This window comes from Fusarium musae, chromosome 7 (genome assembly GCF_019915245.1).
Source record: "Fusarium musae strain F31 chromosome 7, whole genome shotgun sequence".
In the NCBI taxonomy this organism is placed as follows: Eukaryota; Fungi; Ascomycota; class Sordariomycetes; order Hypocreales; family Nectriaceae; genus Fusarium; species Fusarium musae.
Window position 1 is genome coordinate 1,554,561 of NC_058393.1, and position 15,071 is coordinate 1,569,631.

General features: G+C 49.5%; 2 protein-coding genes across 2 annotated transcripts; one reads left to right on the plus strand and one right to left on the minus strand.

Moving 5' to 3' along the window:
• Nucleotides 1-444: 444 nt before the first annotated feature.
• PBN1 (protease B nonderepressible form) lies at nucleotides 445-2,035 on the minus strand (the record flags this gene model as incomplete). Its single annotated transcript, XM_044827266.1, has 3 exons — nucleotides 445-1,584; nucleotides 1,632-1,689; nucleotides 1,743-2,035. 3 exons carry the CDS (start codon nucleotides 2,033-2,035, stop codon nucleotides 445-447), a joined length of 1,491 nt encoding a protein of 496 aa, XP_044677860.1.
• A 1,016-nt stretch (nucleotides 2,036-3,051) lies between these two features.
• Nucleotides 3,052-6,180, plus strand: J7337_009672 (uncharacterized protein; the record flags this gene model as incomplete). Its single annotated transcript, XM_044827267.1, has 3 exons — nucleotides 3,052-3,135; nucleotides 3,357-3,667; nucleotides 3,795-6,180. 3 exons carry the CDS (start codon nucleotides 3,052-3,054, stop codon nucleotides 6,178-6,180), a joined length of 2,781 nt encoding a protein of 926 aa, XP_044677861.1.
• Nucleotides 6,181-15,071: the final 8,891 nt, after the last annotated feature.

Genomic DNA, 15,071 nt, shown 5'->3' on the forward strand with positions numbered 1-15,071 from the left:
GCCATCAATTTGCATTACTATAACACGGAGCGGACGATACGGTAGCTTGTAACCTTGATTGGATTATATCATTTAAATAGGTTCACAGTAATAAAAGTTCATGAGTTGTCGATGAATCACTTGAGATGGAGATGTAGATGGTTGAAGAGGTCTATCAATTAGTCCAGTGGTCGAGTTGCGCTCTACTATCTTGAGTGTCTGACGTCACGTGTACAGCGTTTAGTCGGCGTTGGGTGATACAGAATGCCTTCCTACTATAGGTAGGTGCTAAGGCAGCCCGGTTTCAGACCATAGGTACCTAGTTAAGCGAAAATTCGATAGGTTAGTGGAGGAGGGAAATCCTCATCCTCTTGATTTAATTAGTGTTGGATTCTATCTACATCTCTCTTGTCATATATTACACCATTGCATCAGAGACCAAACAAACTAACATAAAACTCGACCTCAAGCTTTCTTGGCTTGTTTAGACCTCTTTAGGGCGGTCTTCTTGAGCACTGGTTTTTCTGACTTTAGCATAACACCGACCAGCTTCCACAGTACCCAGGCGAAACCTAGCGAAACTGCGATTGCCGTGCCTGTCCTGATAGTATCTATGCCCTCAAGCTTAAGGACAGGGACAGTGACACGGTGCATAAGTCTGCTCTCGCCCTCTGGTTGAGGGGTCACGTGCCAGAAGGCAGTGTCTCGAGGGAAAAGATTGTCATAGCCAATATGGAGACGATCAAATGGGTTCTCCAGCGTCTCCTCCCCTGAGGAGCATGCCCAGAAGACAGCAGGATAGGGAATATCGGCTTCGACTTGGTCAGTCACTGAAGGCTTAAGGTATCGCAGGTGGAGAGGGATTTCAACATTCCACGGCTGCCTTTCTCCAGAGGGAGGTGGCGCGAGCTCAAGCAGAATACTGGATCCCCATGTCTCAGTGGTATATGCTGGCGCTTCCAAGTCCACGGGCAGAGTTGTGTATCGCAAAGCTGTCAAGTTCTTGGAGGCCAGGAACAGATCGTCTCCTAGTTGATAACGATCCGCAAATATGACCTTGGGTAATGTCAAGAATGCGTATGGCGTACACTCGCCCTCAGCGCTTGGAGGCTTGTTAGAGCTGAAGCTGAGCTGAAGGGTTGGGTGAAGGCCTGTGGGGGTGAGGAATCTAGATGTAAATACAGATTCATCTCGACGGTGTCGGGCTGGGAAAGTGAAGATGGTCGGCGAGGGCTTTTTCTTGTCGCCAAGTACGGATAGAACGCCAGCGACACCAAGCTCGTTCTCCTTCATGTTTGGTTGCGAGCGGTCGTTGACGAAAATGCCAACTTCAACCCTTCTTTCGGTTGATGCAGGAACAGCAACGGTTTGGGGTCGAAGAGGCCATAGCGCAGAAGCGACAAGAGCCCTTGCAGACTTATCAAAGGTTAAGTCCAAGCTGGTCGCGGTCAACAAGCTTCGTAGTCGGGCATTACAAACAGTGTCCAGTTCAGGACAGAACTCCTGAGAGCTGATAGTAATGAAGGAGTGTAGATCTTCCAGTGTTTGATGAAATGAGAAGCTCGGGGCTGTGGAGGTAGCTGGTTGCTTAAACTCAGTGAAAGCCTGTTACTGGTGAGCATCTTGTTGGTCAGTTGGCTTATGGAACTCACCTCTGGCTTTGAACAGGCTAGTGGCCCAAACCTCTGGAGCCAGCCGCAAAGTTTTGTTCTATAACGTTGGATTAGTGTTTCAAGTGGCCGCAACTCGAGATCACGACGTACGGGTTACATGAGTTTGGGGATTCCGGAGTCACGTAGACATGAAGCCCGGGCGAAATTCGTGAAGTGAAAGGGTCGAGTGCCTCGGATTTGACAGGGCTAGCCCATCTGATATGAAGAGCCTCATACTCTTGGAGTATGTCGGTGAGCTCACTAGGCAACTCGTCCAAGGGGATAGTGAGTTTATCCTGACGGACTGACTCGATTTTAGGCCCAAGCAATCCAGCTTCTTGGTTGTCCAGCTGCTCAGGATCAAGGGTATAGTCGTTGTGGATAAACGTGACACGCTCACGCATGATGGCGGTAGTTGATGCTTGCTCCTGACAGTGGTAGTGGCGTGTGTTGCTTAGGTAGGTAGGTATACAAGCTGTCTCTGAGTTTAGTATTGGATGGAAGCGAGCGACCTAAGAGCTTTCAGGGAAGCTTGTCGCGTGTAGATAAGCTCTGGAGTAGGCTTAGATCGCGTTCGTAGTATACTGTAAGCTATGAGCTAGCCAATGGGGAAAAAAGATTTTATGTTTCTGCCTTGTTTACGAATCGCTTCGTAGTTGACCTCGGTGTGTTAATTGGTAGGCAAATGCTTCTTTCAAAAGGTGACGTTACCTAAGTTTTAGTGACCGAAGCTTGAAGTGGTAGGTTCCATGGCCAAAGCTCTTGAAAGAAGCAATAAAGTACCCTGTACACGTGGATTGTATAGGCATCAGGCACTGGCTGGAGTCACTGAATACCCGAGCCCCGGCCCCTCGTACTCTTCCTCTTTGGTAGGTTGCCGCCAGTTACTCGGCGCTAAACTTATTTGGGGACCGACACTCGATCCATTTCAAACTTGAGGAAGGGACAGGTGAGCCTGCCACACGCCGCTTCGGTCGCGAATAGAAGAAAGTCGCTCCAACGATCATCCCTCTCCGTTTCCATAATCTCCCTCCTGCCGTCGAGATGACAATACCACAACAGAACCAAGAATTTCCCCTTGTTACATACTCATTGCTGCCTCCGTGAAACGACGCTCGACTGTAGATACATACCTACTTACATAGATACATGCTACCAACGATACATACGCTGTACGATACGATCATGCCTTTCTTTTTCCAAGTGAGCCGACAAACGCTGTAGCTTTAGAGCACGATACCCACCCACATCGAGAGCGAGACAATAGAAGAACCACATCTGAACTGCCCAATTCTCGATTCTAGCGACCAAGATCGTGGATACGACCAGCCGCTAGCAGCTGAGTTGCGACAGAGGCGATTGAGTCCTCTGGCTGGTCCGTGAAACAGCCCGTACATTCACAAGTTGCGCATTCATCGCCATGGCCGATCATCAACCATACGTCACGATACGCTCGCGGAGACCTGTCGAAGGTCCAGGTTCGAGAAGCACCGGCCCTCCTATGGTATGTCTGATCCTCCACTTCGTTCACAAATAAGACAGCGACTTACACAAATGCCACTTCCTAGGCCGCATCTAGTGGGGGCGATTACTATGCCAGGTCTGCGACTCATGACACAAGCCGTACTAGTTTTCATGTCAAACACATCGGCCAATTCGCACAAAGACTTGAAGATGTTAGTCTCTACTATCCGTCATAAGGACAGTTTCTAAACTCCTCTCCAGTCCGCCGCCCGCGCTTTCCCTAATCGTGGACGCTCCTCAGCCAGATACAGCAAAGTACAAGCATTGCTATTACACTGGAACTCGGATGATCTCTTCGTTATCCCTGAATTGGAAGACCTTGAAAAGTGTTTGAGTGAGGACTATGGCTTTAACACTGACATATTTGCCATCCCTTCAGAGAACTCTCATCTGGAGTTGATGATGCGCATAGGGCAACTGATCAAAGATCACGAGTCCCAGGATACATTGTTCGTGGTCTACTACGGTGGTCATGCCAGAATTGACGAGTCTCGGCAAAGCACCTGGTGTGCGTAAGTATTTCTAGTCGCCATGTCATAGAGATTGTCTAACTTTTGTCAGTACCCGTGAGGCGAATTCGCCTTGGCTTCAGTAAGATCCTCCTCAACACGTATACAACCACACGTCTAACGAGAAAAGGTGGTCTGCGATTCAGACTCTACTCGAACGCTCACTATCAGATGTTCTCATTCTGTTAGATTGCTGCGCTGGGGCTGCAAGTGCAACTTTTCCCAGTGGAGCCAGTATCACCGAGACTATCTCAGCTTCGAGCTGGGACGCCATTGCCCCTGATCCCGGACGATACTCTTTCACCAATGCCCTCATTGAAGTGCTTCAGGAGTGGCGAGTCCGAGCCTTCTCCGCCGCTATGCTCCACGCCGAGGTTCTTGCTCGATTAAAACACCCTCGACCCATCACCATCAATGGCAAATACTTTGAGGCTCGATCGACCCCTGTGCATTTCATGATGACTTCTAACCACAAAGCGCCAAGCATCGAAATGTCTCGGATGTCCCGCGGCGATAACTTGCCATCTCCTGAGTTACTACCGACACCAGCGGTGGCCCATGAGACTGGCCGAGCGGCTGATTCCACCACGCCTGTCTCACGGAATGACTACATGTTTACTGAACCCAACGAAGATACTCCTCATGTCATGATTTCTTTGGCGTTGGAGGATGACCAGCGGCTTGATATCAACGCATGGGAGCAATGGCTCGGCGCCTTCCCTGCAATGGCCAAATATGTCAAGGTTCAGGGTGTTTTCAAGAGTCACTCTACAATGCTCCTTGTCTCCATGCCGGTCTCTATCTGGGACTTGCTGCCAGAAGACCATGCAACATCATTCGTTGCTTTTATCCGATCGAATAACTTGATGACTCAGAAGCCCCGAAACCAATCGGTGCCGACCTTGGTTCCCGCAAACCGTTATCCCGCAGAAAATGACAGCGCATCGTTCATTTCAGGTGTTTCAGGTACAACCTTTGTACCTACTGAACTTACGGGGTTGACTGGCCAGATGGGAGCTTTTCGGGATCCTGCGTACGGCAGGCAAACAGGGCCTGTGGTCCGGAGTACTCTCCCGCCTATTCAGCAGCTCTCGCCCTTGCATATGCCACCACTACCTGGATCATCACCTCAGAGCTTATCGCAGCGATCCATGAGACCGATGCATTCCACAACATCTCTTGCCACACTACAGAGGCAACAGTCGTCGTCCTCTTTGGGGGGCAGTGGAAACCTGACGAGACAGATGATTATGAGTCAACAGCAAGCTCTGCGGCGTACCACTTTTGGTTCTGATGTTCCAGAACCTAAAAAGTTCTCTCCTCATGTAGAGAAACGTCTAGAAGAATATTACCAGACTGAGCCATTGCCCAATGATGGGCAGAAAGCATTTTTCGCTTCAAACTTGGGAGTAGAACCGTGGCATGTTGAAGTCTGGTTCCATCATCGGAGAGAGAGGGATGCGTTTTCCCAACTATTCGCAGCCCTGAGAGTCGAAGATTCAAAAGTCGGTGCTCACGAAGGGCCACGCATGATCTTGCCAGCGAATCTAAGTGAACTTTTGGACATATCTTTACCAGGCCAGAGTCTTTTACTCGATATTCGGTCATCGACAGAATTCCAGAGGTCGCACATCAGGGGTGCAATCCATTTGCGTGCCCCCCAATCCTTCCTACGCCCAGCCTCTCTAGATATGGTTGAGCGGGCCTTCCCCGACGCACAGAGTCGGAGGATATTCTCACGCTGGCAGCAAGCGAGATGTATTGTATTCTACTCACGTGGGCTTGAGTATCCCTGGGAGTGCCCCTCAGCTGATACTTTGCTGGAGAAGCTCTGGGCATGTGGCTGGCACGGACGATGCTTCATTCTGAAAGGACACTATCGAGAGTTCAGTGACTCATTCGGCAAACACGTCTACCGCGTTCAAGACAACGATGCCGAGAAAGAGGCCCCCAAGGAGGCACCTATCAGTGAAGGTATGTCAAGCAATGAGACGGAGCTTGCTGCTCTTTTCGCACGATTGGAAACAGAGGACCAGACACGTCATCTGAGCTCATCTCCTGGACATAATGAAGAGCGAACCACAGCACTAGTAGAACAAGAAAAGGCCCTTGAGAGTGAGTTCCAAAATCATTTCCCTGCACTCTTCAAGAAAGCACAAGACGTTCACGGTGTTGGGCGATCTGATGACGAGAGCTTTGTCACCAAGGCGCAAATGGTAGAGTACCTGGATCGCGGCTTGACCAAGATTCGAGATGGCCAGGCTTCCCAGGCAGAAGCCACTGTTTACGAGCCAGGTCATTCGAAACTGGCAGCTGACAGTTACTTTGACCGGACAAATTTCAATCGAGAGTCGGACGAGTATGTCGAAGTTCCTCGTGGAGACGAAGCAGTGTCAGATGGGAGTCCCCAGATGACAAGCAAGGGCAAAGAAACAAGGGCAGCGTCATCCCCGGACGAGATAACTCCAAGAGGGCGAGGAAGCGGACTCTTGAATAAGGTGTTCCGAAGGGCATAGTGAAGGAAACGCGGGTTATGATTTACGTGTTATGCATAGATCGATCTTCAATTAGATCTGGGAGTTTCCTTTATAGGAATAATAGAGCGATAAAGGTGGTATTTCATATCTAGTCATCATAACGAGACAGAAATCCAACGGCTCTCAGCTGTCTTTTTATTCTGCTTCTTAAGCTAGAGCTGGATGAAATTATCAAGGACACTGATGTTTGTTTACCTCGTGGCTTTCACCAGCAAATGGTCGTCATTCTATTCCTTGTCTGAATATCGGCAGACAAAATTAAAGGACCATTCTCACATACCTACTTATAAAGCTCATCTAATCGTCCTTTTATGATGACCGCCGGAATTTCGCTCTTCCTCTTAGTCTCCTCTATTTCGGCATTCATAATTCAAAAAGACCACCCTGCTTCACTGAGTGTGCCCATGCAGCATAGGGTATGGTCGAGGCGCGAGAAATGAGTTGAGTAGATAAATTTATGGGATGACAGTTGTCGTGAGGTTGGATGATTCTATAACAACTTACAGCGACTCCAAGCCGAATACGGCAGTTATTCTTGAATGAACAACGTTCCGAATAACACTGTGTGAACAATTCAACTGTGATAATCATACCTTCTTGAATTCAGTTATCCTACAACCGGGCAGTCGCCACTTGGGAAGATGCTTCAACATCTCCACGGCATGTCACTGCGGTTCATAGCAAATTACTTCAGTTAATATTCAGCGTTGATACTCGAGCCAAGTTACCTTGGCCTTCCTTAGTGTTCTACGCCTCCTGATCGATGGGATCACAACAGCGTAGATACCGCAGCCGATGCCGTGGTGTACAGCGGGACGACCTCGTTTTCACGCGGCCAACCGACGAAGCCAAACCGTCACAGGCAATTGTTGCATGGGTGCGTGGAACTCGACGGGAGCGGACTGCCCAATGGAGGGCTTGTCGCGATATTCCAGAAACTGAGAACCTTGGTGTGACGGTACGCAGACAACGGGCAAGGGAGTGAAGACAAGAAGCCTTCTCAGGAGATGTAAAGGACACCTCGGGTCATGGTAGAGGGTAACACGAGTGGGTTAGTGGGTGTATGGCATATCGCAAAGGGGAGAGTTTGCCAGGGGGATATACGGAGTGTGGTCAAGCAGAAGGATACAGGACGCAACAAAGCATCATCAACAAAAGCAATGCTTCATACTGTAAAACTGCAGTACAGGTACGAATAGCGCAATATCTGTCGGTTGTAGGATTTCGGGATGGTCTATAAAGGGGGAAGAGACAGTGGCTGTGGGTCCCCCATATCTGAGCAATGCAACTGCAGAGTAGTATGCAGTATGTAGTACTCCAGCGGTTTTCAAGGCCAGCATAAGCTCAAGGTTAACTCAACTGCCTAGTTAGCTGAGTGCTTGGGGAACAGGGGCGACGTAGCCCACATGCCGGCGCCATAACAAAGGATTGAGATGCCGTAGCATTCATCAACATCAATCATCATCATCCGAGACTGGTGCGGAGCACGGAGCAGGCTGAAGAAGAAAAATGGCCGACCAAGAGGCCGAACCGGGGAAAGGGTCCGTGGCCTGGGGCCAAGGGAAGCCCAGCCACGGCGGCTCAAGATGGGTTTGGTGTCCGTCTGACAGGACGCTCAGGCCAACCGCTTCAAAGTACATACAGTATCGTATCACGACACAATGGGACATGACAGCATATAGCCTAGGAGAGACAAACACAGGCCTATAGCTCTCAGTCGCTTCATTTTTTGTTTGGGAAACGCCTTTCTACCGCTACTATCGCGGTGGGTACCATTGGGTCGAAATAGATATGGCCCTCAAGAGTTGCTTTTTGGCCGTGGGTTGTAGGGATTGTTGGGCTGCATTTGCTCGGTCTGAGGAGCAGTCGTATAACATCCAATACAATAGATGGCCTAGTATATGCTAGGCGCAAACTTTCCTCCATGATACACACCAACCTCTTTGTTGCAAACGGAGTTAACTGAATGGCCAACCGGCACAAAATATGTCTTTCATGGGCCTTCAAGTTTCACAATGCCGACACCGTTGCATTTCCCGATCGTCCTAGCCCAAAATGGTGCCTGACAGTCAATTGCACAAAATTTACCTCGATCGATTCATACAACAGACGCAGGTCAACGAAATCTGAGCGACTCTTGACCGGGGCCATATCAAGCAAGAATACCCGGATTCTTTGACAGGACGTGAATATGACCAATGCATGTGGAGGGGATAAGTGGGAAAAGAAAAGAGAATGAGACTTGTCAGGATGCAATCAATGGTCTGTTCAGGAGTCGCTTCTATTTCTGTTACACGTTAGTTAACATGAACCTGGAGTATCCTCTCAAACATTGACCAGGATCAGGTCCTCGCTTGCTCATATGTCAACAATGACAGGAACTTGGGCCCTTGATCAGTTTGCAAAGATCTGATAAAATCCCAACCAGACATTATGCTGCGAAGGGAGGGGTATAATGTTAGAATACACAATTACCGCAACTCTCGTGAGAGGACGGACGAAGACACCCACAACTTCCTGGTCAAAATCAGATGCCAATCGCTTGCCATTCATGGTGGATACATACCCATGATGTATGTTACCCTCTGCTTCGTGACAGGCAAAACTTCTTTGCCATTATCATCATCATAGTATGATAATAATGCATCCGGCCAAAGTCGTGGGTATTGGTGTCGCATAAATGATGGTCTCATGACAGGTATTATGCAACTTGTAATATGCATGCACGGAAAGGAAGAGACCTCGGCCATAGGCAATTACTTCCGCGATCATGCACTGATATCCTGATTGATATCGTTCAACAGAATCTCAGTGCGACCTCGGGGCCAACGCCGTTCGATCGAGGCGGGGTGATACTGCTTGCACAACAAGGAGTAATCAAGTGGCTTGTGTTGCAACACGGCTCCGAAATGCATTACTGATATGTTGGCCAAGGTCTGACCAAAGCTGTCCGAATTCGTGTAAGATCATAGAAGTGTACAAGAGTAACAGAAAACGCAATAGCCGCTGATGGGGGGGAAGCAGACGATGGATTCATCGAAGTGTACTCCGTAGGTATATCGCTGAAGAGGCCAGATGCAGGGGATCCGATGTGGCAGTTGATTCAGATGGCCTGCCGCTGAGGGTCCCGCCTTGCCAGGATGCCCCTGTTGAAGAGACAGTTCTACCGTACCGGATGTTTTAAACCGTAGGTGAGTGTCCCCACGGATCATGTTGCTTGCTGTTCGTGGTATCTAGCGAATATGACATGAACGAGTCATGCGAGTAGGTAGAGGGAACTTTGTTTTTAACAAGATGCGAGGACCTGCACGGAATCTTTGTAGCCGCAAATTTGCGATTGATTGATACTGACTGACATGTGAACGTTCTAGTCACAGCCACCAGCGAGTTCCGAGGTTGGCGTGATCATATGAGACAAGCAATCAGATACAAAACCAGTGTTATCGAGGATTTGGCCAGTGACACTCAGGTTCTTCGACTGGAGATGCCACCGTCACCGCTTTTCTTTGTGTACCAGTTTGACAAAACAAAGTCGTATAGTGAGTGATCTGTGTGTGTCCCCTGAACCTGTACTTGGTGAGGGAGGAAGCACAGCCTGCAAGACCCGCGGTTATCCATTTGCGAAGAACATACGTCTTCCGAAAGTATATCGGGCTTTGGAAATTATGCACCGTTAGACAAGAGAAGATAAAACTTGCTCACTCGGACATTCAAGAATGGAAGGAAGATTGAATCCAACCGGCATTTCTGTCATTCATCGTTTTGAGCATGCAGAAAGCCGTTGATATGGCATAGGTGCCAGCACATGCAGGTCATTATGACGAAGGACAACCTGGCAAAAAGCGAGATAAGCGACGGCGTAGTCTTGAACGTTATCCAATCGGTTGGACACTGGCAACTTTGGATCCTGAAGCGTGGCGGCAAGGGGCGATGTTAGTCCGCATGCTATGGTGTTGTGAGGGACGGGATTGCTATTTTTTTTGTTTTTTTGTCTTTTGCTGTCAGGAGCATTAACCACTAGGGAGAGACTTGGCGCATCTGATGAAGAACGCCCCCACATTATGGAAAGAACACTTTAGGACTTGTGTAATGTACTGTGAGCTGTGATACCGTCCTAGATCTAGTATGGCAAGGCTGATGAACTCATACAAGGCGGTGAGTTTTGTAGTAAATGAATCTGGACATGGACGAAGACTTTTTTTTCTCACGAGGCCTTCTGATAGATCGTTGACAGATAAATGATGGATGGTGACACAGAGATGAGACTGGGGTGTCCCGCAAAATATGTCAAAAGCCAGATCTGCTCGGCGCCAGATTTGTTGGTTTGGAGGACCCGCCAGCTCCCAATAACTGGTAGGTCAGGGGTGCCCTGAAAGCCCCTCCCGACCAACGGGCTCTGCCGTGGGATGGAAATGTCAATGGCTGTGACCACTGATCGATGAATGATTGGGAGGTCAGAACGGGATGAACAAGACAGCCAGGGTGGTGCCGGGTCGGCGACTCTTTTCCTAGTGCAGCCCATCTTGCGAATGCATCCCTGGATTCCTCCGGCCCATTAAGGGGATGGATACCGAGAGTCTGAATGAACAACAGAGGGTATGCGGATTGGTACCATACATGATGTTGAACAAACAACCGAACTGAGGTTGTCTCACCCGCAGTGAGATACCTACATGAAGGGGCCTGAAGGCCATGCGGGGTGCGACGGGAGGCAGCCACCACGTCTTGTCCAGCAGCCAGGGTTCGTTCGCATGGGCAAAAAGGTGTGTAGAGAATTGGAATGACCTTACCCAGTAGCCCAGCATTACATATGTGTGTGACTGGAGCATGCCCTGCATACTTTGCATAGCCGGCACAACGATGTGGGTCAGATCAATGTCGATGAACAAAACAACCTTCTTTAGAACGATGATATGCATAGCGAGGAAAGAAAGACCTGGGCCCAACTTTAGTTGGAACATGACTTAGAAACCGTCACGGTCATCCAGCAAAACGTCTCAGATAAAGGCGTGGCAGAACCACGAGCCTGTTGTGGTTTCTCTATAGCCCATCAAGGAAAGGGCATGTCAACGGGTTCCCAACTGAACAGCCAGCGAGAATGTCGTGCACACTTCCAGCACGTCCAAACTGCTGTCAGTGAGTAGGGTTGTGATTCGGAAGGATTCTGAGGCATCTCCGTTGTGCAGTTTGACAGATGTGGATAGACTAGAGGATTGCCGTAGGGATTTTATTCATAGCCGAAGGTCTGGCAAAAATTGATCGGCAAGAGGAGGTCCGGCGCAACTCCGAGATGAAAGATGAGTGGTCAGCTCAAGATGTCGGGATACTCGTGTGGGCAAGGTGTACCCGGGCACCCTTGTCTGAAGCCTTGAGAATGGGGTGACGACTTGTGCACACACCAGCTCTGACAGACAGATCCAGCTTGGCTTGGTTGGGTTGATCCTAGCAGGCATGCTGAGTCGCAGCCCTGGACATGGCGACTATAATAGAACAGGATGAAGTAATAACGTGCAAGCCCGAGGTGCTGTATCCGTCCCGATGGAGGTCTAGTTGGGCGGCCGATGCCAAGGAAACAACTTAAAGAACCAGGGTTTCGCTAGTGATGACCCTGGTACTGTAACCGATGTGGTCTGAAATGCATGCACCTGGATTAGTGATCTTGTCCATGGATTGACCGTTGAGGAAATGAGATGGGTGGTTGCGATGCACGTACCGCTCAACGGCGTGCTGATCAGCATACCTCTTGGCATGAAATCAAGTGTTTGTTAGCTGTTAGTTAACCAGTTAGTGAGTTAGTTCGCAGTAGGTAATCTCAAAGCATGAATCTGGCTTGTGGTGGCGTAGAGATTCGTAGATGATCCGTTTAAGATGGGCGCTGGAAATCGATCCAGTCAATTTACAGGCGCCTCTTGTCACTGAACCAAGAGAATCGCTATTTTAGGTAGTACTTTCCTGACCTTACAGTACGCACGTACTCTGTACCTGCCTAAGTATCTACCTATCTATATGCGTACCAGTATGGAGCTGCCTTATGTATATTCCTGGGAAAGAGGTAAGGTCGGTAGGCACCTTCCATTCCATAACCCCGTGCAAGATAACGTGATGTGGACCATGATGTGGAGAATCTTGATCAGCTTCCCCATCCTGGAATAGCATCACATCGTCTCCGTAACAAACGCCAACCTCAACGGTGAGTGCAACTTCATCGGTTCACCTGCCGGTCCTGGACCTCAAACCTTCCAGACTTCACCTCGGAAGGTTAAACAAAGTTTATGATCCTGTTTAAGCTCGAGACTCATCTGCCGAGATCAGGCACGCCAGGGACCAACAGGCACGCGCGCCAGCAAGCCTCGGGGGCGTGTAACGTTCAATCCTTTTTGACTGATACCATGTTCTCATACGGATAACTTAAGCTTCATTCAGGTGTCAAGAGCAAGTATGACTTTGACCGTCGTCGGTGACAGACCGTATTGAGCCTAGAGATGCTACAATACCTGCTGTTTCAGTGCACCTACGCCGAGCAGCACATGTACTATGCCATGCTGCCCTGCAATCCCTTCCAACCCGTTTTCTCAGGGACCAATCGTGGCTTTCGAGAATGGCTATCCTGGCTCCGGAGGTGATCCCAATACGTCCCGGCGCCGTGCGATCTTCGCGACGATCGTATAACTTGACAAGCCAATCGCATTAGAGCTTTTGCTGACAGGCTGTTGAGTTTATGTTCTGCAATTTGTGCAAGGGCAAGCAAGCTGTCATAATTTATCTATTCATTTACGATCGAATAACTCTCCGGCTCATGGCTGATGTCTAACCCGCACAAGGCGAAGAAACAGCATCTCCAAAAGAATTTGAGGTGTGGATCTCCCATATCTTACTCACCAACGCACATACACACATACGTATACATATGCGTGTCTTTGCACTCAATGAGGCGTCTGGACATCTATCCCAAGATCTTGTTGGGCCGCCCAAGACCCAGGGACCTGGGCCTGGACTGCCCGTCGACGCCACGGGCCTCCCGTCTCTGTACCCGCCCAAGCCGCGTCACAGTAAGAAATCCTAGCGATATGAGTGGGCTTATTATGCTCCCCTTTCAGGATTGCTGGAAGTCCTGGAAACAAACATAGCACAACAACGACAAGCAAGCTGGCAAGGCATTCCTTACCCTTACCACAGTCAACCCCACGTTGGCTGCCGAACACACAATGAATGCCGGGAGCCTATGGTCCCTACCTATGGACACAATTGTGAGGTCGCTTGGTCAGCCTCGAAGCACAAACGGGTAATGACAATTGTACGATGATGACCACTCATTTAAAACTCTTACCGTGCAGGTTGGGTGCCTGAGATAGTGACGCCTACAAAACTGGACGCCGATCCACAACCCGGTACTGACGTGTAATTGCTTGCTTGATGGTAGCGAACCAAGGATTACGTTTGATTCATGGCATATCTGCAACTTGCAGATGCCATTGTCAGTGGCGGGTGCCGTAGCCGCTCTAGCGCTGCCCCTAGCCACAACAACTATGGGGATGACACCCGTCAAATATCGAGGCTGGAGTGTATCAGCCAGAGGCAAAGCCAAGCAGGATCGTAACGGCACCTACCAGCGCTGAGCATCCGTCATTCGTGAACTCTAATAGCACCATAAGCCCGAAACCCATCGGCCTAGGTCAGAGCGCTCCAATCTCGTGATCCCCTCACAAGGAGTGGTGAGAGACTATGTGAGTGGCTTCTGACTTTTATAACGTTGGCAACCACAACCACAACCAGAGTCGGCAATCTAGCGCCAAGCCACAGAGGCTTACCAACGTTGAGAAAATGCAGATCCAGTTAGGGATAAAATTTTATGACCATGTCGAAAATTGTGGTCTGGCCTGTTCAGGACAGGGTACTGTCAAATATGACCACAAACTCATATATGTCTGCTTTCGTGTCGGTATGTATGCGCGTGTAAAGACAGGTACATATGCAATGATACGCCAAGCTCCGGTCTGGTCCTCGCGTAGGACAATCCTATTCATCGCACGTTCTCTCTCAACCGCCTTGACTCCATTGTCCATACGGACAACGTATGTACATAAAAAGGGACATGCAGATGGGGGTGGAAGCGGCGAAAACTAGCTGACACTCCACACTCCACATCTCGAAAAGGCTGCCAAATCGCACACGCCATGGTGTGTTAGCCATCATGGACCTGGTCAACTTTCTCTACTTCTCCAACTGGGTTCCTATATTGAGAACTAAGAGCCATGGGCGCCAGGTCTTGGCCTCTTGTTGAGTCCCTACTCCATGTCGATAACCACCCCTGATCCAGGAAGCGGCCTTATCCCAGCAACCACCACGAGCCTGTCAAAGCTGTTCATGGGTGCTTTGGGATTGGTGACGTTTCTCTTGTCCTGAACGATACGACGCTAGGTTCTCTTGAGCCAGGCCATTTGTTTCTTCATCTTGCCCCATCCTTCATTCCCCCTGGCTTCTTGATCGCCCTGTGTACCCTGTTCAAGCTCGCATGCCTGAGCCCTTCAGGTTTAGACTGCCCGTCAGGTTGTTTCCTCCACACCTTGAGGCAAAGAAGTCTCTTAGAGAGGTACCTGTCTGTATGGCTTTAAAGAACCTGGCATCCCAGTCCACAACGCTTTGTTCCCACGTCGTTGTCTGTGGCTTGGATGAGTTGGTTTCACTAATACTGCGAGTTCTCCAGTTCAGCCCCGGCCACTTTGAAATTCTCCGCTCAGACTGTTTATGGCCCTGTGTCTTCTGGCATTTCCTAACCTGGATCCCTCGTCTGCGTTGCCCTACGGTCGAGTAGCCCCCACTACATGGGGTTTGGAACAACCGTCAAGGCCAAACGCCGCCATTATATCAGA